The sequence below is a fragment of the Lynx canadensis genome, chromosome D2, assembly GCF_007474595.2.
Source record: "Lynx canadensis isolate LIC74 chromosome D2, mLynCan4.pri.v2, whole genome shotgun sequence".
In the NCBI taxonomy this organism is placed as follows: domain Eukaryota; kingdom Metazoa; phylum Chordata; class Mammalia; order Carnivora; family Felidae; genus Lynx; species Lynx canadensis.
This window is the reverse complement of record NC_044313.2, coordinates 3,065,584-3,090,714: the sequence shown is the minus strand read 5'-3', so window position 1 is coordinate 3,090,714 and position 25,131 is coordinate 3,065,584. Positions and strand designations below refer to the sequence as shown.

Here is a 25,131-nt window from a genome sequence, read left to right as displayed (position 1 = left end):
GAGCACAAATGGGCTTAGGGAAGAAAGGAGCAGACGTACATTTAACTCCAGAGGAAGCAGATCTAGGTCACTTGGTAAAACCTCAGCTCTACCGGACGTTAAGACGTCTCACCAGGAAAGATTGCGTGACCACCAGCAGAAGCTTGGGAACGTGTAAGCAAAGCTGAGCCAGACTCCTGAGACACACCCTTCAGTACGGTGTGTGTACCTCGATGGTCAGAAGGTTCCGTAGTTTATGAATTGCCCGAACCTCCCCAAATACAGAACCTTCTCCACAGCTCCTCTCCCTGTTAGCACCTGGGGATGGCTGATGCTCCCCACAGTGTAGTCGGGAGAGCCCTGGCCTATGGAACCGCCATAAAAATGACCTAGCCTTCCCGGGTGACCTTTGGACACTTGAGGAGATTCCAGAAAACCCTGGGAGGACTTGTAGAAAACCCCTGGGAGGTGTGCTGGGGCAGCAACGGCTGTGTGGCCCTCCCCTCCCTGGACCAAGTGTGCTCTGGCCCCTTTTTCCAAAGAGCAGGTGGATGGAAGTATGGAGGGGTGGCCAGCTTCCCCCTTCCCAAGTGCCTTGGACACGGTTGTTAAATGACCCTTGATTAGTTATTCCATTTTATACATTGGGGGCAGAGAGCCTAGAAATTCAGTACAATACATGTATTGAATTCTTTTCCCAGACTTAAAAAAAAAAAAAAAAAATGTCATCGTCTCCAAAGTAAAGATGAATTGGGAGGAAACGGAGATGATCCTGAGTGGTGAGGGCCGGGGACTCCAGGCCTCCCATGAGTGGGTGGGGACAGATGCCACTCGTAGACAGAGCCCTAGGCCTGACCATGAAGACCCAAGTTCAGCTCATCATTTGTTGGACAAGTACCCATTGGGCTACATGCAAAGCCCTCGTGTAGGCTCTGGAAATTTAGCACAGAACAACAAAATTCTGGGCCTTAAGGAGCTTCTATGCCAGTGGGAAATATATACACATGTATGTGATGTGCATCCCCTAGACTCTTGGGGGAGTGATGTGAGTGCTTTGAAGGAGCGTAAACCAGGCCACTGGGATGAAGAGGGCGGGGCTTGGAGGTCGGGGTGCTAAGGGCTCCTTTGGAAAGTGTGAGCAGAGGAGAAAGAGGCAGTGTGTGTGACGCTCAGATGCTTGCATATTTCTTCCTCTTCCCGCTCCTGTGTAAAATCTAAACACCAGGAAGAACAAGAAAACCAAATAACCTTTTTGAATCACTTCTTATCAGATGACAGGAGCAGTTTCAAGAGCCTCCTTAATTGTTGAGCACATTGAAGGCAAGTTGATATTTTCATGATTTTAGTGAAATACTTGCTTCAGATAAAAGAAACTTCCTACGGGGTTTGTGAGGTACTGATAATAAAGGGAAGGTTCACGATGCCCCTCCCCCCCCGCACCGGGTAAGGAATGGAGCACCAGCAGCACTGCCAAGTACCTGTGTGCCCTCCCTGGCCGTGTCTGCCTTCCCTCCTCGCGGCCCCGTGTTTGCTGTTACATACGAAGGGGGTAATACCGATATCTTCCTGTGACTTGCCCTGTTCAATCAACATTGTTGTGAGATTCCTCTATTTTTGAATCCCATGGAGATTTTTACTAATAACTACTGTTAAGTGTCCCATGTTGTGAATTTGCCATAATTTGTTTCCTATGCTGTGTTATAGAAATGAGGGTTCTCACCTTTTTTTTTTTTTTTTTTTTTTTTTTTTTGCCTTTATAAGTGATGATGCTACAGATATTCTAGTACAGGTGTTTTAGTGTTCTGGGTGGCTGGAAATGTGGAAAAGTATGAAAGTTATTTCTCAGTTTTCTTATTTTCTTTAAAAGATATTAGTTCACAACAAAACTAATAATGAATTTGGGGGGTTATGATATATGTAGAAGTAGAGTAACAATAGTATAAAAGGTAGGACTGGGGAAATGATAATATACTGCTGTAAGGTTCTTTATGTTATTGTGAGCAAGTGTAATGTTATTTGAGGGCAGACTTTGATAAACCAAAGATGAATTTGTAAATTCTAAAATGACGCTTAAGAAATAAAACCGACATAAGCCAATAGTGCATACGCTAATTGAAAAGGTAAAGTAGAATACTGATTTTAAAAATACTTAATCTGAAAGGAAAAAGAGAGAAAGGGAAGCAGAAAACAGGACAAATAGCACGTCCATCTTATTTAAACCCAACTGCATTGGTAATTACGTTAAATGTAAATGGTCTTAAGGTTCAATAAAAAGGCATAGATTCCTCCTTATTAAGATTCGATAAAAAGCCAGACACCCCCACACACACTATATATATATTTTCTACGATACACAGATTATAAAAGGGTAAAGACAGAGTTTTGTGCAAAAAGTTAAGTAAAATGAAGTCACATGTATCAGAAAGGAATAAGTACACTTGTCTTCATTTTCAGGTTATATTGTTGTTTACATAGAGTATCTTATATAGAATTTTGAAAACTATTAAAACAAGTGAATTCAACAATGCTGAAGATAAATTTTAATATATAAAGTTATTTGATTTTTATGCAAAGAAATTAAAAATTAAAGTATAAAGTATTTAGGATTAACTTTAATAAAAGATACATAAGACCTGGCCATTGAGCAATATAAAACATGCTGAGAGAAATTGAAGAGGGCCTAAATACACATCCTTTCATCATAGGAAAAGCCAGTACTGCCAAGACTTTAGTTCTTCGTGAACTATCCTTTGTGTTAAGTTCACTCAGGCCTTGAAATTCCCAGCTGATTCTAAAGCTATATGGAAACGCAAAAGGCCTAGAATATCTAAAGCAAGCTTGAAACTAAATGAAGATGTTAGGACTAGCATTACCTGATTTCAAGACTCACTAGTCTTCTGTAATCAAGATACTGTGGTACTTGCATAAAGATCAAAACTTAGAGCAGAAGAGAAAACCTTTTCAACAAATAGTGCCTGAACAACTTGGTATCGTCTGCAAAAGAAGAAAAAAATTCACCTTGACCCTTTGCTCACACCATATATAAGAAATAATTTGATATGTATCTGTACCTAAATGTAAAGCGTGGACTCTAATGCTTTTAGAAGAAACCATGGAGAATACCTTCATAATTTTAACAGACAAATATTTCCTATAACACAGAAAAATAAGGCTACAAACACAGAAATAAAATACACTCTATTCAAAGTAAAAGACATCATTAAAACAATGAATAGGAAAGAGACAGAGTAAGAGAAAGTATTTGCAACGTGTATACCTAACAAAGGATTTGTACACAGGACATATGAAGACTCCTGAGTCCATAATAAAAAGTCCAGTAAGTGGGAAAAAGAGCAGCCTCTTCACAAAGGAATATTGTCTGAATTGACCCGTAAATACATGAAAAAGTGCTCATTGTGAAATTAAAGACATATTACTACTTACATTAGCACCCCAAAAATGAAATACTTAGGTATAACTGTAACCCAAGTATGTACTAGGTCTATAGCGGGAAAACTGGAGGCGATGGCAGAGATCAAAGAAGAGCTAAATGGATACGGAGGAATCCCATGTTCATGAATAGGAAGACTTCATATGGTCAAGATGTCAGTTCTTTCCAACTTGATGTAAAAATTTAACGCAGTCTCGATCACAGTTCCAGCAGTTTGCCTGGTGGATATCAGCAGACTGATTCTGAAGTTTATGTGGAGGCCCAGAATGGCCAACAACACAACACTGAAGGAAAACAAGATTGGAGGACTGAGGCGAGTGTACCTTAAGACTTACTAAAAAGCTGCAGTAATCAAGACAATGGAGTGTGGGTGAAGTAATAAACAGATGAGTGGCACAAAAGAACCCAGGAATAGACTGGGCTGGTTTTCAGCAAAGACACAAAGACAATTCAGTAGGAAAAAAAAATAATCTTTTCAACAGCTGCTGCTGGAGTAACAGAAGATCTGTATGCAAAGAAAGGACTATAGACAGACTTTCCACCCTTCACAAAAATCTAACTCAACATGGACCACAGGCCTAAATGTAAAACACAAACCATTAAGACTCCTAGAAGACAGGAGAACACCTAGATGACCTTGGGGATGGTGATGACCTTTTAGGTGAAACACCGAAGGCACAATTCAGGAAATAATTGGTAAGTTGGACTCTCCTAAAATTAAAAACTGGTGCTCTGTGGAACACAGCATCTATGGAATAAGACAAGCTGCAGACTGGAAGAAAGTATTTGCAAGAGACACATGTGATAAGGACTGTTCCCTAAAATATGCAAAGAACCTTTGAAACTTGGGAAGAAAATGAACAAGCCAACTGAAAAGTGAGCCAGAGACATGAACGGACACCTGACCAATGAAGATACACAGATGGCGAGTTATCAGATTAAAAAAAAAAAAAAAAAAAAAGAGCTTAACATCCTACGTTGTCAGGGAAAAATGCAAATTAAAATAACGAGATGCTACTACGCACCTATTAGAATGGCCAACGTCCAGAACACTGACAACAGCAAATGCTGGTGAGGATGTGGGGCAACAGGAGCTCCCATTCGCTGCTGGTGGGGACACAACATGGTGCACTTGGGAAGACAGTTTGGCAGATTCTTACAAAATTAAGTATAATCTTGCCTTACCACCGAGCCATCAGGCTCCTTAGTATTTACCTGCATGAATTGAAAACATGCCCATTCAAAATCCTGCACACAGATGTTTATAGCAGCTTTATTTATAATTGAAAAAAATCCTGAAAGGAACCAGGATGTCCTTCGGTAGGAGAGTGGCCATCTGTGGGTCATCAGTGTCCCTCCCGGGCCCCCTAAACCACCCCGCAGGACGGACTGGCCATCCTGGTCTCATAGGCATGGTGAGGGAAGGGAAGCCTCAGGTCTTTGAACTGTGTCACCAGACTCTGCTAAGCCAGCAAGCTGAGCAGGGGCTCTGTCAGTGAGTTGCCTTTCCATTTTGCAGTGAAGACAGTCCTGCACAGCCGCCTTCCCTCGGTGAGTGGGAAGAGAGCACAGAATCCGTGTCCATGTGGGCCCAAGGCGTGACCGGCCCCTTGAGCTATCCCCTTGGCTTGGCCACATCTGAGGGCAGGCGGCAGTGTCCTAGGCAGGCCAGAGCTTTGGTGTTCATAGCCATGGTTTGAATGACTAAAGTTGAGTGGTTTAATTATAGAGTACTTCATTTAATTAATGTTCCCCCAGTCTGTTGCTGATGTGCAACATAGAAGTTCATTAATCTGAGTGTCAGACAGCATTCCTAGACCTGAAAACCATTGTGCTTGTCCTGAGTGTGTGTCGTCGTGTTTAACCACACGACAGGCCTGTTGTACCAGCACGATGACAACCCTTTCAGAAAGTGCCCCCGGACTACAGAGTGTGTTCTGTTTTCGGGGCTGAATGCACACCAGTGGGCTGGACCACACGTTGACCTAACACGGACGCTGTGGTTGGGTAGCATGCTCATGGAGTGTTTCCACATCCACAGAAGCTCAAGGGGCAGAGCATAGTTTACACATTCTTGTAATGTTTTATTTTTAAGCAGCCAGTGCAGAGGTTTTGTGGCTCAGTGAGCCCACACGGCCGTCCTCCGTATAGACTGGCCAGGGCCAAGGGCCCCAGGGTTTCCATTTTGTGGTCATCCTGTCCTCTCTGTGGCTTTGTGTGTCTCCTTAGCAGTCATGCACTTCCAGCCGAGACCTCCTCTCCCCACCGTTACCACATTTCACATTCAAGCGTACCTCTTTGCACACATACAATCTCTGCAGAGCAGTGATTTTGCCTCACAGACCTGTGCCGTTTCCGAGGTCCGGGTGGGGCCGATCAGGTTCCCACTTCGTGGCTGTGGTTCTGTCGGCAGCTCACGCTTACTGAGCCCTCTCCATGTGATGGGGACTCTGTTGAACACCTGGTGCAGATTTCACTTTCAGTCCTCGATGCTGGGACCCTCGTTTTCGAGTTGAGGGCACCGAACTTCAGAGAGATAATGAGCTTAAATGGCTAGTAACTGGCACAGATGACAGGAATGCATGCACATGTCACCTCACAACGTGAGCCCTCTCCTCACATGCCAGGAAGGGTAAGTTCACCACGGCAGTCTTTGCTGGCCATGCCGTGACCACATAGAGCCAGTCGTGCAAGTGGCTCGTACTTGGGAGCGTGAGCTGGTTTTGAAGTTGGCCATAGCTTCTGTGTTGACCACTTGGTAGAATCAGGAGTGACTGTGACATCACTGCCCTACTGTCTACCTGGAGGCTTACATTCCATGCTAGTTCATGTTTTGCTTTTTTAGCTCTCCAATGCCATGTTTTCCAGTGAGGGGTCTGAGCAGGTGGTGACTGCCACCTGAAGCCCTTGGCCGTGCACTTGGGGCACAGCTGTGCCCCTGCCGCAGCCCTGCCTCCTCCTGGCATGCACATAGTAGCTGCTGATTGAATATTGAATAAATGAGTAAGAAACTAATAAATCTGAACATACACTGGGTCTTTTCTCCCTTGCATTATGTGAGCCTGAATTTGGGACATCACCTTCTACATAGAATAATGTGCTCTTTCTGAAGTGACATTAGAAATAACCCACGTTAGGGGTGCCTAGGTGGCTCAGTCGGTTCAGGGTTCAACTTCAGCTCAGGTCATGATCTCGCGGTTCACAAGATCGAGCCCCGCATCGGGCTCTGTGCTGACAGCTCAGAGGCTGGAACCTGCTTCGGATTCTGTGTGTATGTGTCTGTGTCTCTCTCTCTGCCCTCCCCCGCTCACATTCTGTCTCTCTCTGTCTCTCAAAAATAAACATGTTAAAAACTTTAAAAAAAGAAAAAAAGAAATACCCATGTTACATTGAGGCCGTGCTGTTTCCGGGTACCCTACCGCTGTACCAATGGCCCTCAGCTGCCACAGGTAGGGCTGAGTGGTTGTGGACAGGCACAGACCCATTTTCCCCAGCAACAGCACTGAGCTGGTGACAACAACCACACCTCTCTTGTGACACTGTAGACCAGCCTTTAGCCAAGGAGCAAAGTCCCCAGACCGCCCCCCCACCTACCCCAGGGCGGCTCTTTCCCATCACCAGCCAGAGATCCCACTGTCTGTGTGCCCCTCGGGCTCTGTGCCCTGCTCATTTCGGCCTCCAGCCTGGGCTTCACAGACAGGCCCAGGGAGTGCTAGAAGGTAAATGCCTCTCTCGTACCCAGAGCAGGGGGAGCACCACTGCAGAACCACTGCATCTGTTTGTCATGGACGAGGACTGACTGCAGGTGACATATCTAATGCCAAGTGTGAAAAGCTGAAGAAGCCGGAAGTGAGCTGTCTTACAGGGTTGTCCCCAGCATGCCCCTCTCTGCACCTTGGCCCTGGTCCCTGAACCCACCTGGCCAGGCAGCAGGTGGAAACGTCGCCAGCCCTCCATTTCCCTCTCTGCCTAGGAGAACTTTCTTAGTGTATGTTCAGTGCAGTGTCGCAGCCGGGCCCTTGCCTGGCCTTCCCTCCGTCCTTGTCACCCCTGCAGAGGGCACGTGCGTCACCTGTCCTGTGGCAACCCCCTCTACCCACACCTGCCCGGCCTCGTCCTCATTTGAATAGGTGAGAAACCAAAGTCAGCTGCACAATTGGAGCTAGATTCCATCACTCAAAATTCAGTCACAACTTCTTTTGAATTCTTCAGCTGCCCTGCGGCAAAGGCTCAATGTTGATACTGAGATTAATCCCCAAAGAGCCCCTCATTTCTCTGCAGAGAAATTAAAGCTTGCCAGTTTTCCTTTTGCCTGTCCTCCTGACAGCTCTCTCAGTAATGATATGCCTTCTCCATGGCATAATCCCTGTCCTACGGTAAAGAATAATTCATTAAGAAATTAAGGGCTTAGTGCCTTTCTGTTAGGTTGGTCTTCAAAAGTTAGCTAAAATTATTTAACAGACCTCAGGGCTGTTTCACAGGAGCTCAAGAAGCCATATGGGTGGGGACCACGCAGACCCACCCACCCCCTATAGATTTGTCGGTATTCCCAGAAATTAAGTCCAAGGACAGAAGCGCCTGGGTGTCAGGCCTAGGACTGCGGGACGCTACCCTGCTTCAGGAAGCAAACAATGTTTAGACTTTCCAGGAGCAGCCAAGTAGGCCTCCTGGTGAAGCTGGCAAGGCTCCCTTTCCACTACTCGGGAGGGCCAGCAGGAGGCTTCTAGAAGTTTCCAGTGGGATGCACAGGAGTTTCTGAAGTGGAGTGGAAGCAGGGTGGGGTGGTACGTACACACGTGATTGTGTATTTAGCGTGAAACGCCGTAGGTCCAAAACGCGCTCAGCTGGTCCCTTCTCTGCCGTGTGACTGAAACCGCCAAAGGGAAGGTGTGATATGACATCAGCAGTGGCCTTCCTGTCGCTGCTCAGGGTGGATGAAGGGATGGCAATGTTGGAAAACATTGTGTTGTGTACATTGGTGACATTGTATCATTTTAAATCTGATTCTCCACCTTTTTATTGTTCTGCTCACAAGGCTGTGCGGGGAAGGAGCACTGACCCTGTGTGTGAGTGCTGTGTGGGGAACAGCATTCGGTTCTTTCTGGGGAATGGGCCGGTCGGGGGCCTGGTTAGGGGAGCAGGTCCCAGCGTCCTGGCCACGAAAGCTGGGAGAACTTGTAAGAGGAGAAAGCGAGTGCCCCGAAGGAGAACAGCCTAGGTGAGGTGCGCGGGGGCCGGGGACCCAAGGGAACCAGGACTGGAGGCTCGGACTTGTTCTCGATCCGGCCTTTTCTCAGTGGCCCCCCAGCGCTCAGCACGCACTCGGGTGCACGTTCTTAAACACCTACTCTCCTTCCCTCCCCCTCAGCGTTTTCACGCCATGTGTTTCTCTGTGGTTCTGATATTGTCCGGAAACCATTAACACCTGTTCAGAGTCGGTTCTTCTGCTTTGAGCTGAATGACAATTATTTGAATGGTGAAGGGTGTTAATACATAATTATTCACATTCAAACCAGGACATTCACGGTTTAATCATCTCTCTGTAGGCCTCCTTAAGTTGGAGCTTACAGTCTTGGGCATAATTCTTTCGTTAAATAAGTTTCGGGCACTCTAATTATTGGGAAGGTGACTACAAATACGCGCAGGTGCCGCCGTGAGGACGCGGTGCCCCCTTCACCTGGCAAAAGCCTCGCTGGGTGTGTGCATCGTCTCCTCGCACGTGCGTGAGGCGGGAGGTTCGTTTCCGAGGGCTAACAGTCCAGTCCGTGTGCGAGATGGGCTCTGTGATTGTGTTCTCGTGCGCCCAGGACCGGACGAGCGTGCGGGTGCATTTCTGTTGATGAGCACAGTGCCCTGCTCGGCCTGGCTAGGCCTCGAAAGGGGCCGGCTTCACCCTTTAGACCCTGTGTTCATCTGGACCCCTCCATCTGCTCAACATTACTGAGGTCCCCTCAAAGAGCTTGGATTGTGAGGGTTGTGTCTGTCTGCATTTCCCAAGCTGGAAATTAAACCTGAGGACTTCTTTTTTAAATTTTTTTTTTCAACGTTTATTTATTTTTGGGACAGAGAGAGACAGAGCATGAACGGGGGAGGGGCAGAGAGAGAGGGAGACACAGAATCGGAAACAGGCTCCAGGCCCCGAGCCATCAGCCCAGAGCCCGACGCGGGGCTCGAACTCCCGGACCGCGAGATCGTGACCTGGCTGAAGTCGAACGCTTAACCGACTGCGCCACCCAGGCGCCCCTAAACCTGAGGACTTCTTAAGGCCTTAAGTTCTTTTAAAAATAACAATGAATTTGCTACATGTTATCAAAAATAATATATTTTGTATGAAAATGGCTATTTTCCAAAACCAAAAACACTTACTGAGACGACTGGCTTTTTTTTTTTTTTTTTATGTGTTTGCCAATCTCAGTAGTGTCTGCCTTAATGGAAGACAGCTGGATTCTCATAGCTACCCTGTCACTTAATCTGTTGTGGTATCACACGTCATTTAGCTTACGGAAAACTCCTACATGCTTGTGAGAGCAGAATTAAAAAGGCAAATAACATCTTAGTGTTACTGTGAAAATCCCCCTAAACGGGTTTCAGGGACCCCTAAAGCTCCCCAGACCACACTTTGAGGACCAGTGTTCTAAAATATCAAAAATTTTATTGCGCCTAAAAATTACTCATTGCCTATACAAGGGGTAGTAAAAGTTTTGTGTTGTGCTTTGTGGACTTTTTTCAGTTTATTTTGTTTTTTTAAACTGCATCCCAAAATCTTTTTTTTTTTTTTTTTTTTTTTGCCCATAGCTAGAGATGCGTACGATTGTGGTACTTGTTAACAAATTGGGTCAACCTATGCCGTGCACTCATTCTGGCATCGGCCAGACCCAGAAGCAAAGCAGAGCCCCGCGCCGTGTCCCCACGCTGGCAGGAGGGAATTTCACATCCGCGTAGACATCACCTCACACGTCTTTCTTCCTTCCCTGACCTATGTTGATATTAGTCACGAAAGGGAAATTTAGGAACTAAAAACACAGTATTGTTGGCCGCGGAGCCCAGCCGCCACCTTCAGTGGGTCCGGAATGCACGTACGGGACCAGAAGCAGAATGCCGTGAGGCGGAGACCGGGCCTGTCTCCCCATCTGGCAGGGTAAGCTCGTGTACGGCCGGGACGCCGTCCTCCCCGGCGGGCTCATCCCAGAACAGCCCTAGGCTGTGGGTGTCACACCTGCCCGCCTTCCCTGGTCAGGGGCAGAGGGGAGAATGGGCCACCTGTGGCTAGCCCGGGAGGGAGAGAGAGGTAGGCAGGCCAGCACGGGGGCACGAGGGTCTGCTGGGCACTCCTTTCCCCTCCCAAGCTGCCGTTTGGCTAAGCATGCGTCATTGTTGGGGGACAGGAATCCAAGGACGGACAACAGGCCCTATGGACAAAGCGCCTTTCCCACAGGTCAGCTCTGATGACCTCCGCGCGGCGTCCCGTCCGACCAGGATGAAACCAAGATGGAGGGGTGGGAAGCAGCCCAGTCGTGTACCTCTGGGGGGGGTGCTGAGGGCGTGGTGGAAGACTGTGCGATGCCGGTGATGGAGGCCTGTGCCCGAGAGCCTGGCCCCCTGCTGGCCTGGGCCTTCCCAGCATGCCCTTGGATAGCCTGCTCCATCCGGGGCCCCAGGGATCTCTCACCCGCCAGGGAGAGGACAGTCACACCAGAGTCATGGCGGCTGTCAAGGATTCAATATGATAAAGCAGGTTGCACGGTGCCTGGTATGCAGTAAGAAACGTTAGCGCTAGTTATGAACCATCGTTGATTCGTAAGCAAATTGACCAGAATTTTCAAATGAATTTTCAGAAGAGCACTCATGCCCCTATTTCCTCAGCATCGCTCAGAACCTCTGAGGAACATCTCTTTCAAGATAGCCTTTCTAGCATTGGTGGTACAGTGGTGAGCATAGCTGCCTTCCAGAATAGCCTTCCAACTCTGCATCACGTACGCTGACCAGGCTTTTATTGACTACTTACTGTGTACCTAAAACCGTCCGTGTTCAGTACTTTGAAATACTTTGCACATTGGCAATTTTTCTAACACAGGAATGGATTCGACTCGTGGAAAGTGATCCAAAATTCAGCCTACTTAATAACACCGATCCTCAGGCCAGCAGAAATCGTTTTGGAGCCACAAGCACTGAGGCCACAAAATAACAGGCCGTCTTTACTTGGCATCTTACCAGCTGGCTCAGCGCGTAACACCCAACAGAGTAGCCGGGGATTTTCTGGAAAGGGGGGTTGGGCGGGTAGGACTCCCCAAAGGTGTCCTGTGAAAGGCACATGCCTCCTTCTGTAAGCATTCCGTCGGGTCGTCTTACCGCAGAGCCTCGCGCACAGGTAGCCGTACTGGGCGCGGGCCCATCCCTGGGGTGTCCCTGGGGTGACTAGGAGAGTCAGTCAGGGCTGCAGGGGAATGTCGGGCTTAGAACCATATGCACGTTGGGGACGGCAACTACCGTCTGCACGTAGTTTTTATAGAAGGGTCTCAAAGGTATGGGCATTAGCGTCTCTGTTTTGGGGACAGAGGCAGGTTTTCTCTGGCTTGTCCGTTGTCAAAGTCACTCGTGCAGTTAATCCTTCGCACAGTCGCTGCTTACACCCCAAAACCACAGGGCTTGTCTGCCATCACTCACTCATGGTGTGGTCTTCATTTCTCAGAAGAACTTGGTAAGTGGACACTGAAGAGGGGGAGCTCAGAAAGGCTCATCCAGAACAGAAGGCCTTAGCCAAGCCACTGAGCTTGGGACTGGCTTACAGACAGACAGGGACCCTGTCACCAAAACCCACTTTGGCAGTAGGGTGCACAGGTCCTGCCCTCTAGGCCCCAGGGAGCAGTAGACGAGTCCAGCACCCAGCCAGCTGTGTGGACAGTAGTCAAGCCATGGCACTGAGCCTGATTTTTGTCATTTGTTCAATGAGGATAGTGATGTCAGCTTTGCAGAGTGGGTGTTGAGGACTTTAGTGGAAAATTAGCGACAGCTCCTAAGAGCTCAGGAAGCTCTGTGTCTGCGTGGTGTTTGTGAAGGTGGGACACAGAGCAGGGGGCCCGGGCCATGGCCAGGCCAACTGCCTTCATGTGTCTTCTTCCCCTCCACGTGCCAGAGAGTATTGAGCTGTGCCCCCAGAGAGGCCAAGAGGCCCCTGAGTGTCTGAGACATCACTGTGGACACAGGCCTGCGGAGCCTGGCTGGCTCACTGTGGGTGAGCCAAGTGCCTTAGAGCGTGAGAGTAGCGGGAAGGTACCTTCTTTTTTGTGAATGTTACAGGCCATGAATTCTGCCTCTGTATGTGGCTTTAGTGACCATTCGCTGAAAAGCTATTACAGTCTGACACAAGGGGTGGATGGGATCCACCCAGCAATGCCTGGGTCACAGAGGTCCCGTTCTCCCAGCTGGGAAAGAGGCCCTCTGGTTTAGCCCTTAGGAAGATCGTGACAGTAGAACATGGAGTGGTCCGTGGACAGTTCTAGACGAGAGCCTCTTCTTGCCTCTGAAACAGCCACTGTCTGCCCAGGCGTCCTCCCCAGGCTTCCCTGTTTGCGGGCTCGTCTCCCGAGTGTGAGATGCCCCCCTTCTCCTGCCTGGGAAACCCCTGCCCATCTGTCGGGACCCAGGCCCCCAGCCCCCTATCAGTTGATTGGTCTCCTTGCTCCGGGGATGGGGTTGGCGCACACCAGCCAGTGCCACAGGGTTTTGCAGCCTGTTCTATAATATGTCGCACGTAAAGATTTGAGGGGCACCCGGGGGGCTCAGTCGGTTGAGCATCCAACTCAGGTCATGATCCCAGAGCTGTACGATCAAGCCCCCCATCGGGCTCCATGCTGAGTGTGGAGCCTGCTTAGGATTCTCTCCCTCTCTTCCTCTGCCCGCTCCCCCACTTGAGCGTGCTCTCTAAAAACAGAAAAAAATAAAAAGGAAAGGTTGATGTGGGGCTCTGTTCCCCCACAGTCCTGGCCAGTCTGCCCATGGGCAGAGCTGTGACCGTGTGTAGGTGGCCCTGTGCTGTCCTGACCCGGATTGCGGGTCCACAGTAGATTTTCACACACTTGATGTATCACACACTTCATGCACTTCATGTATCAGTGCATCTGCACTGTCCCACCGTCAGGAAGCTCAAGCTTGCGCACGTGCGCGAGTGACCTCCTATAAACTTGTTTTTCCTTTGTTTTTCCTGTTACGTCTGGGTCTGTGGAGGCCATGGGGAGCATGTTGAAGTAAGTCGAGTTTCTTGCCCTCTATCTCGTAGCTACCGTGTAACGTGTACGTTGGCGTGTGTGGAAGGCACGGACGGATTATTGACACGTTAGCTGGAGAGTCGCTCCTAATGTCCGAAGATGCTGCGGTTGCTGGGGATGAGTGTGGAGTTCGGGAAGGCTGTCTCCAGGAGACTCGTTTATGTTTCTAAAGGCCCCCGCGGGCGCACCCCTTGCTGGGCCTGCTGAGCAGTGGGGTGGCCTGCTCTGACCTGTCCAGAGGCACCAGGCTGAGCTGCTGGAACTCCGCCCGAGCCACAGCCCCGAAGCGTTAGGATGGAGACCCATAAGGCAGGTCCTTGGTCTCCCTGAGCTGGGCCAAACAGAAGGGACCCTTGAGGTGACCGTACAGAGAGCGTTGGGGGTGAAGGGGGCCTTGGAGAGGGGAAGTCGTTTGCAGGGAATGTGACCGAGGCTCTGCTATCAGTGGGCATCTTGAACTTCAGGGAGGTTGATTAAAAACGAAGTGATTGGAAAAGGTTTCCCTCTATGTTTTCCAACTTTTCTTTTTTTTTTTTTTTTTTTTACGTTAACATAGAGTAAAATTGACTTTTCGTACTGTGCGGTACTGTGAGTTCTAATACGGGTCAATTTTCCGTAGCTGACGCTATAATCAGGACCTCGGGGTTCATCGTCCTAAAAGCTCCCTCCTGCTGCCCCTCTGTTGTCACTGCCGCCCCTGTCCCTACCTCTCTACTGATTCTTAGCAGCCACTGGTCTGTTCTCCATCCCCGTGACACATGTACATGGACTCAGCATTTAACCTTTCAAGCCTGGCTTCCGTCATTCGGCTTAATGCCTTTGAGATCCATCCAAATTACTGTATGTGTCTATAGCCTATGCCTTTTAATTGTCACAGTCCATGGTGTGGATATACCTTTGTTTGCTTATATACTTTTCATTATAGCCATTGTAAATAGGTCTGTAATGCCGTCTTATTGTGGCTTCAAGTGGCATTTCCCTTATAGTTATGTTGAACATTTACTCAAACATTTACCGTTCGAAGGAGCTGTCCGTTCAAGTCTTTGCCCATTTTTAAATGATGCGATTTAACACTGTTGACTCTGGAGAGTTCTTTATATATTGTGGTTATGAGTTCTTTGTTGAGTATGTTATTTCCAAATATTTTCTCCCAATGTGCAACGTTCTGCTAACACTGACTTTCACAGACCAGGTTTTTTTTTTTTTTCATTTTGACAAAGCCCAATTTATTTTTTTAATTTATGGATGGTGCTTTTTGATGACATGTCTAAGAACTGTTTGCCTAATTTCAGGTCACAAAGATGTTCTAAGTTTTCTTTTAAATTTTTTTTAGTTTAAAGTTTTACATTTAGAGATATGTATTTTGAATTAGTTTTCATGAGGTATACAATTTTTTAAATATTTTTAGTTTAAAGTTTTACATTTAGAGATATAATCTACTTTGAATTAATTTTTATAAGGTCTAAGAGTTATATCATGATTCAGTGTTTTGCATGTGGTTATCCAGTTTTCCAACACCACTTCTGAAAATATCCTTTTTTCATCGAAATGCTTTTGTAACTTGGTCAGAAACTATTTGGACACATTTATGTGGGTCTCTTGGAAATCTCTGTCAGGTTCCATCAGTCTGTGTGTTTACCCCTTTACAAATTTCACATTGTCTTGATTCCTATACAGCATAGTAAGTCTTAAAAAAGTGTTAGTGTGATTTCTCCAACTAGTTTTTTCTTCCCTTTTTCAAAATGTTTTGACTATTCAAGTTCCTTTGCCTCTCCATGTAAGTTTTAGAATCAGCTTGTCTATATCTACAGTAATTCCCTGGGATTTTGACTGGAAGGGAAATAAATTTATAGATCACTTTGTGGAGAACTGAAATTTTTATATTGAAACTTCCTATCCATGAACAGAATATGTCTCTCAAATTATTTAGGTATTCTTTGATTTCTTTTAACAACATTTCATCAGTTTATACTTAACACTAACCTACAAGTGTGATTGTCTTTCCTGTGTTGACTTTGTATCTAGTAACCTAGCTAAACTCACTGTAAGATTTTGGGGGGGTGGGGTGGGGTGGGGGTGGGTAGATTCCTGGGTATTTTACCATAGACTGTCATGTTGTCTGTAAATAGGGACAGGTTTCTTTTTTCCAAAATGTATGACTTTTATTTATTTATTTTTTTGGCTTTATTGCAGTGGCTAGAACTTCTACTATGATGTTGAATAGTAGTGGGAATCCTTGCATTTTTCTTACTTTTGAGGGAAATGCATTCACTTTTTCACAGTTAAGTGTGACATTAGTGCTAGAGTTTTGTTTTGTTTTTTTTGTCTTTTTTTTGGTCAATACCTTTATCAGGTTGAGGATGTTATTTTCTTTTCCTAAATGGTTGAGAGATTTTATCGTGAATAGATGTTGAATTTTGTTAAATTTTTTTTGCCTCGGTTGATACATGTTTTTCTTCATTAGACTATTACTATTATGGTTTATACTTGTTTATTTTTAATAGATTGAGAAGTGAGTATAACTGGCTCCCACCTTTCCACCAGCCATTTAGTTAATTGATCCAGTCCAGTATACCATATAGTAGTATGAGACTCTGTATCAAGTAGAGTGTGTGTATGCAATTCTTTTTGCTGTTAGTTTTACAGACTCGTTTCCAGAGTTTCTTTGGTCACCAATTTTCCCTCCCGCCAACTTCAGTGAGGTTGTTCATATGTTCATAAGTTGTAATACACTTAGATTTTCTTGTCAGTCTTCACCCCTTCCTGGGATCCACCAGTCTTCTAAATGCTTTTGTTGTTAATTTGCATATATTTTGCATATAAGGGTTTTCCATCTGTGTTGCTTTTCCTTTTCCAAAACATCACATAGTTGGGATCAGACGGCATGTAGCTTTTGCTTTTTTCACTTAGCAAATACACATCAAGGTAACTCCACGTCATTTTGTGGCTTGATGATCCGCTCCGTATGACTGAATAATACCCCATTGTACGGATGTTCCATAGTTTACCCATTTATCCATTGAAAGACATCTTAGTTGCTTCCAGCTTTTATCAATAAGTGAATAAAGCTGAGATAAATATTCACATGGAGGTTTTTGTGTGGCCACAGGTTTTCAGATAAGTTGACTAAATATTCAGGAGTGCAATCACTGGTTCATACAGTAAGCCTCTGTTTAGTTTCGTAAGAAGCTGCCAGATTTTCTCCCACGTAGCTGTACCATTTTGTTTTTTCATCAGCAGTGAATGAGTATTCCGGATGCTCATGTTCTTTCTCATCAACAGTCAGTACTGTCGGATTTGGAGGTTTGTTTGTGTGGCTCCTCTAACAGGTATAAAATTGTACCTCATTGTTTTAATTTGTAATTCCCTGATGACCAATGATTTTAAAGATCTCTTCATATGTTTATTTGTGTCTGTAGATCTTCTTTGGTGCGATGTCCTTTTGCTATTTTATAATAGGGTTGTTTTATTTTCCTGTTGTTGAGTTTTAAGAATTCTTTGTATAGTTTGGATACAAGTCCTTTACCAGATATGTGTTTTGCAAATATGTTCTTTCAGCCTGTGGCTTTCCTTTTCAGTATCTTAACAGCACTTTTCACAAAGCAGAAATCAATTTTAATAAGGTCCCATTATTTTTTTCATGGATCATACTGTCTCTAAGAACTTTTCCCTAAACCCACAATTATCTGGATTTTTTTCCTGTATATCCTTCTGAAAGTTTTATAGTTTTGCCTTTTAGTTTTAGGTCCGTGATCTATGTTTAGTTTTTGTAAAAGATACCTGGTCTGTATCTAGAATCTTTTTGTGATGTTTTGTTTTGTTTTGTTTTGTTTTGTTTTGTGTGCATGTGGCTTTACAGTTGTTCCAGAACCATTTGTTGGCAATACTATCATTTGTCCATTGAATTGCCTTTTCCTTCTGTATTTGTGTGGGTCTGTTTCTATTCCGTCCCACTGATTTATATATTCTCTATTAATATGCCTTGTCTTGATTACTGTAGCTTTATATGTAGGTTCATTTTTCCAATATTGAATCAGCTTTGACTCCTCCAACTCCACTTAATTTTGCTGTCTTCTTCCTTTTATGTATTGCTGTATTTGATATGCCAGTACTTTGTTGAGAATTTTTGCATAGTTAATGAGAAATATTAATCTATACCTTTCTGGATTTGGACTTTTTCTGGTTTTGATATTGGAGTAATTCCAATCTCATAAAATGTTTTGGGAAGTGTTCTCTTCTCTGCTGTTTTCTATAAAAGATTGTCTTGAGTTGATGTATTTGTTCTTTAAATGTTTGATAGAATTTAATGGTGAAATCATCTGGCCCTAGTGATTTTAGAAGATTTTTAACTCTCAGTTAAAGTTCGGTGATAGTTACAGGATTATTCCAGTTATCTATGTCACCTTGGATATGATTTGGTAGTTTGTAGTTTTTGATACATTGGTCTGTTTCATCCATGTTGTTCATTGTTGTGCATAGAGTTCTTTGTAGGAATATTTCATTCTCCAGTTACTGTCTGTGAAGTCAGTCATGACATCCCCTTTTTTATGCCTAATGTTGATAACATGTTTCTTCCCTTTTTTTTTTTATCAGTCTTGCTAAAGCTTTATCAATTTTATTGATCTTTTCAAAGAAGACAGTTTTGGTTTCATGCATTTTATTCTATCATTTTCTTTATTTCCATTTCATTGGTTTCTGCTGTTACCTTTATTATTTCCTTCCTTAGTTTTATTTTGCTCTTTCTTGTTTATAAAGTGGAAGCTTAGATTATTAACTTGAGACCCTTCTTCTGTCAAATATGCATTTAACACTATAAACTTCCCTCTAAATATTGTTTCAGCTGTATCTTGTAAATTGTGACCTGTTGTATTTTCAGTTGTATTCAGTTCAATGTATTGTTTTTGTAATTTGCCTAAAGACTTTCTCTGTGACCCATAGATTATTTAAAATGCCTTGTTTTCTGTCCAAATGTTTGGAGGTTTCCAGTCATCTTTTTGTTATTAATATCTAGTCTAATTCCATTATGATCAGAGAATATGATTTGAATGACTTCAATTATCTCAAATTTGTTAAAGTTTGTTTTATGACCCAGAATGTGGTGTATCTTGGTCAGTTTTTAGTGTGCATGTGAAAAGAATGTATATTCTGTGATTGGACAGCGTGTTGTGTCAATCAGTTGAAACCAGCTGGCTCATGGTGTTTTTCATTTCTGTATCCTTGATTTTCTGTCAACTACTTCTGTTAGTTACTGAGAGAGAAGTGAGGTCTCCAAGTGTGATTGTGGGTTTGTCTGATTCTCCTTTCAGTTTTGTCAGCTTTTGCTTTATTTATTTGAAACTCTCTTGTTAGGTGCGTAAAGGTTTTGGGTTGCTGTGTCCTGGTTGTGAGCCGTCCCTTTTGTCACCATGTAACATTCCTTTTTACCCCTGGAATTGTGCTCCTCAATCTGCTTTGTCTGTTACTAACTTCTCTTAGATTACCGTTTTCACGGTGTGCTTTTCCCATCCTTTTAGTTTTAACGCATCTGTATCTATTATTTGAAGTGAACTTCTTGCAGACAGCACATACTTGGGTTATTTTTTCAATCCATCTGGCACACTATTATTTTTTCATTGGTGAAGAAAGGCCATTTATATTTAATGGAATTATTAGTACGATAGAATTTCTATCTACGTGTTTATTTCACTTGTTTTCATATGACTTTATTATTACATAATTATTTGTTTTCTGTCTTTTCTATTTTTCCTTTCTCTTTTCCCTTCCCTTCTTTGGGGCTATTTTAACTTCTTGTTCTGTAGCTTTTGTTTATCTGTTAGGTTTTTGACTACATTATCTCTTTATAGGGATTATAATCCTTGCATACTTAACTCTCAGAGCAGTCGGCCCAGTCTGCCTCTTTTTTTTTAATTTTTTTTAATATGAAATGTATTGTCAAATTGATTTCCATACCAACACCCAGTGCTCATCCCAACAGGTGCCCTCCTCAATGCCCATCACCTACTTTCCCCTCCCTCCCACCCCCCATCAACCCTCAGATTGTTCTCAGTTTTTTGTTTTTTGTTTTTTTTAAAGAACTCATCAGAAGGACAGTCCAGGGTATTTAGCCAGATAATTACCATTCCTTTTGTTCTGACTTTACTGCTAAGCTTCCAGGCTGCGCCCTCCAGTCTGAGGTCCCTTCTTGCTAAAGACCTTCCTTCAGCAATTCTTTTAGCTCACCTCTACTGGCAGCACCTTTGTTTCTGTCTGAACATGTCTTAATTCTAGCTTTATTTCTGACGAGTTTTTTTTTTTTTTAACTGGATATAGAATTCTGAGTTTCTTTCTTGTCTTCGAGCACTTTATAAAATTGCTATTTCACTTCCTTCTGACCTCCATGGTTTCTGATGAGAATTGTACTGGCATTCAAATCCTCGTTCCCTTTTAAATAACGCATCATTTTTCTCTGGTTGTTTTGGAGAGTTTCTTTGTCTTTCGATTTTGCCTGCCCGCTTCGTCATGATATGTGTGGGAGTAGATTGCTCCGGGCTTGTCCTGTTTGTGGTTTACTAGGCTTTTGACTTGTCGTCGTATATCTTTGGCCAGATTGGAAAAGTTTTAGCTATCATTGACTAGCATTTTTTCTGCACTGTACTCTTTTTCCTCTTCCTCTGGAACTCCAGTTAATTCGACTGTTAGACCGTTTGGTTTTGTCCTACGCATCCACTTTCTGATTTTTTGTTGTTTAACGTGTTTCTCTCTGTTTCTCAGATCAGATCATTTCTGTTGACTTCAGTTTATTGACTGTTTCCTCTGGCATCTCCATTCTGCTATTGAGACTGTGCAGTTTTTGTGTTTTGTATTTTTCTGTACTAAATTTCCATTTGCTTCTTTTTTTATAACTTGTATTTCTTTGAAACTCGGTATCTTTTCATTTCTTTCAAAGGTATTTTCCCTTCTTACAGCATTTTTATTGCAGATAAAATCCTTCAAAGTTACCAGGCCATGTATACGAAATTCTCACGTCATACACTTTAAATATCTTACCATTTTATTTGTCAACTAATCCTCAAAATGCCGGGGACAAAATCTTGTCGTGTGATTCCAACCTCTGTGGCATCTTGGCCTTGATGTTTGTTAATGTCTTTTCCAAGACGAGTTGAGGGTTTTATGATTCTCTGTTTGCCAAGGCATTTGGGATTGTATCCTGATTATTTTGAATGTTAGGTTCTGAGGCTCTCGGTCTTGTGTGAGTCCAGCGTATAGCACTGCTATTTTTTTTTTTTTTTTTAGGAGCCGCTCAACCTGGATGGGTTTGGCTCTGAGTTCTGACCAGGTTTCTGCAGGTTGTGGTTTCAGTGTCCATTTTGTTGTTCAGACTCCATGGTCCTGCAGGTGTGCTGTCCTACGAATCAGCGGCCGGTCTAGAACCCTTACATCCATTCTCCATGTCTTTGGTTTAGAGTGATCCACACGTGCACAGGTCAGGAGTGAGTCCAGGAATTTACAAACACCTTCTCAGTGTGCTTTCCCAAACTTCCCTTTCTCTGCATCTTCCCTGCTACTGTCCAGTTCTCAGGGACCCTGTTTGGTCCCTGCTCATAATTTGGCCTTACTTACCCCACTCAGATACACACCTCCTAGAACTGCACCAACGTCCAGAGCCAAGTACTGAGAAGACAAAGAGGAGGAAAGCAGCCGGGGCCTGCCCACCTGCAGGGACCACAACGGCTTCCGACAGAAAGAGACATGGGCATCCCGGTTGCTTCGGGGCCAGGGTGCAAGGGTTCAGAGATAATACCAGAAAGCGAGCGATTCCTCTGCTCAGAGCATCGGAAGACCCTTCTCCCTCCTCAGGGAAAGAGAGAGACAATACTTGCATACTTAACCTGCTGGCGCACACCCATGCATCTGCACCTGCGGGTGCCCTCTAGCTGCTGCCTGGTGGTGGAGAGCCCGAGGGCCTGGGCAGCCGAGAGACGGCCCTTCCTCAGGAACCCGCACCCTGCAGCAGAGTCACCTTGAAAGAACGATTCTACCCAAAGAACTCCGAAGCGTGGTGTTCTTGCTTACTGGAGAAGAGATGGCGGAGGCAGCCTTGGTCTTAAGGAGACCTGATCTCCAGGCCCGGCCCTGCCACCGAGCAGCTGTGCTCGAGCGTAGCAGTGCATGGTGGGGTGCAGGACACATCCGTCCGGGGAGCTCTTGCGATGGTGTTCATCACCGGGGAAGAGGCACAGGCCCAGGGGAAGGAAGCAACTCGTCCAAGACCCTGCAGCCTGGAGTCTGCCTCGGCCCCTGGGTCCGTTCCTCCCGTTGCACATGAGGACTATGGTATCTGCGTAGGCTCCCTCATCAGAGCCCCACTTGGCTGTGTCAGTGCAGGCACACCAGTGAAGGCTGCCATGATCTCTGCTCCCACAAGTGGCAAGAAGAGAGCTCACATATAAAATTCTGGTGTCCGTGACATAGAATGACGTCTTCCATGGCCGTTGGTAACCCCATCGTGAGCCCCTAGGAGACTGATGACATACTGTCCGGCTAGAGACAATGTAGAAAGCAGTCTTGGACGGGGTAGGTGCTCCCGGTGGGCTGTTTAAGTGGCCACCCACGTGGAAACGAAAACGGCCGTGTCCTTAAGGGAGCGGAGTGCAGAGAAGCAGGCCAGCCCCCAGCGGAGCCTACGGTGGCCCCACAGCAGAACACGGCCCCGCTCGTGGTACCCAGGCCCCAGAAGGGGCGGGAGAAAGGGTGGGGAGGAGAGGGTGAAGGAAAGGAGCATCCAAAATGTGCCCGGCAGAGGCCGCTCCGCACAGCTCTGGGGTCATGCCCGCTCCCCAGGGAGACCGTAATGGGAGGGAAAAGGATGATCATCTGATGGCTGCCCTTTGGGCCACCTGAAATGATGGCCCAGCCGCCGAGGACTTACGTGGACACCTCCACCTCCAGAAGATAGATCTTCCACGTCAGCGTGTGTTAATTTTTATGAGTAGGTTTTACTACGTTTTAGAATGATATTTAACAACCGACAGTGCCAGCCCCTCCTGGAAAGAAGAGCAGTTTCATGGTCTGATTTTGCACGGGTCAGGGTCAAAGGCACTGTCGCTGAGCGCCGCTCCAACTAATTAATGCATTTGCTCCCTACAGGGTGAAATTGGGTTTTCAGATACATTTATAACACGACTTGCTTGCATTATTTGAGCTATTTTTCCTAATACACGGCCTGGTGTGTATGGGGTGAGAAATTATTTCCCATGAAAAATTGACAGCGAAGCTGAAACTGTCCGATGAACCCTGTGCTCACGTACGGACGCTTTATACCTGGACAGGCAGGCGCTGGAGCGGCACCGCGGCTTCTCGGAGCTGCCCTGCGCCCCCGGGTGAGCTTGCACGAGCGCCTCTCCTCGTGGTCCTACGGCTTTGGGAAAGTTCTGGGCTCCTCTTCTGGAAAGCCCGGGCGGCATCCAGCAGAACACACACACAGCGACCCCTCCGAGCTGCAGGAGGAAGGCTGGAGACGGGCCTCCCCACTTCTTGCGGTCTCCACGACTGCTTTCGCGCAGTTTCTCTTCTAAGACCTCCGGCCCTGAAATCGCCTTCTCCCCGAGTTATTGCCAGGCGGCCTGCCGCCTCTTTCTTCCTTGTCTTTTTGTTTTGTTTTTGTTTGTGTTTTTTGGTGTGTTTTTGTTTGTTCTTAAGTGAGGCATAACAACAGCAACAGCAGTCATGATGAACAGTTTGATTTCAAAACCCTTTCTGAAGAAACCACAGTAAACAGAGTGTGTTTGCCTAAGGAAACCCTCCGAGCAATCAGCCAGTAACACAACTGCATGTGCTAATGAACCCAAAGCTGTTAATGTGGTTTCTTCAGTTAAATTGATTCATGAATTTTGAAGAGAACATTATCTAATGAATTTTCTTTGAATAGAAAGCAATTAAAAGGACAAATCAGTCTGATTAACCCCAAAGTCACCCTCCTGCCACAAATGGTGTACAGTTTGAAATTATATCATAAAAAACTAGAGCACATTTGCTATCTTTTTGCCCTCTACTAATCCATGTAAATTAATGAACAACAAAGTTAATTTCTTTGATGACCCTGTTCTAGTATCACCTGGATTATGCTGATGTTTAATTTGCTTAATGTTATAATAAAGACTAAACAGATTTTTTTTTCCAGCGAAGTGATTATCATTCCCTTCAGTTAAGAAGTGATTTTTATTATTTAAAACGCATGTAAGGGTGTGTTTCCTTTAAGAACCAAATCGCACTTTGCCAGCTTGGCACCGAGTGTAATTAGTGCTATTATGGACACACTCCGGAACACCGCTGCTGCCCGTGGAAGCCTTCCCTTTGTCGTTGCCATCGGGAACTCCCGCCCCCGGAGGGCTCGGTGCCCCCACCCACCGTGGGGGACACAGCTCCGTGTCCAGTGCTCCTGAGCCTTGCGTTCCCTTTGGAAAGACAATAGGTATCGGTTCAGACCAGCCTCCCTTGCAAAGCTGGAGGCAGAGGGAGAGAACGTTCCCATGCATTCACCTGTTCACTCCCACAGCAAGGTGAGGAGCAAGCGTGATTTGATGTGGCTTGCCAATTAAAATGGGAGTCAAGTTATTTTATTTTTGCAGCCCTGTGCATCGCAGATGCCTGTAGCCAAGGTCACTGCCAGCCCCATGTGTACACGGTGTTTGGCATTCTGAGTCTGCTCGCTGCTGGGTGTGGCCGCCTAGCATAAAACCACAGCCCGGCCCATGGCTCCTTTTTCCTTGTGTATCCCAGCTGACGTTGGCGATGACCCAGCAGTCTAAGAGGTTCTGAAGTCAGTAGGCAGGCAGGGCCTTCTGGGCTCACGAATGTGTGCGTGCCCCAGTCCTGGAAGAGCATCACATGGTCCTTCCTGCGTGGGACCCGGGGACGCAGGGGGTGGTTGCAGGTCTGGGGTGCGTGGTGTTGGGATGGCTGCGTAGGGGCCAGCCCGCACAGTGACGGGACCGTGTGTGGAGGCCGCATTTTAATTGACTGTAGCACCTCTGTTTGTGTTGACGTGCTTTCTGTCTCAAGACCGGCAGGTTTCTACATCAGAGCTGCGGGAGCCGCTTGTCCACATAACGTCATTCTGCATTCTGCCTTTCAGATTCGTTCACCAGACAGGTGTTGTGGAAGCTGCTGAAGGTTGTCAGACTCGGAGAAACGGTTTCTTACCGGCAATTAGCAGCCCTGGCAGGCAGGCCCCGAGCAGCGCGGGCAGTGGGCGGAGCGATGAGGACCAATCCTGTAAGTCGCTGCCAGCGGGTGCGTCAGCGGGGCCGCAGGTGGCGGCGGGAGGGGGGGCCCGGGGCCCTGCAGTGTAAGCGGCCTGTGCGGCACCGCGTGGGGAGCAGAGGAGAGGAGGCATCTGTACGGGCCCCCAGAAGAGGGGTGGGCGGCCCCTGCCCCCCGTTTTTGGTGGTGACGGTG

The 25,131-nt window shown here is 45.9% G+C and overlaps 1 protein-coding gene across 3 annotated transcripts in view; it reads left to right on the top strand.

Annotated features, from left to right (window-relative positions):
• Nucleotides 1-25,131, top strand: part of MGMT (O-6-methylguanine-DNA methyltransferase) — a 244,134-nt gene that overhangs the window by 210,481 nt on the left and 8,522 nt on the right. For all 3 annotated transcript variants that reach the window (XM_030334721.2, XM_030334724.1, XM_032595179.1), the window contains one exon: nt 24,809-24,948. In XM_030334721.2, coding sequence (XP_030190581.1) covers nt 24,809-24,948 — 140 coding nt within the window. The remainder of the gene's footprint in view (nt 1-24,808; nt 24,949-25,131) is intronic.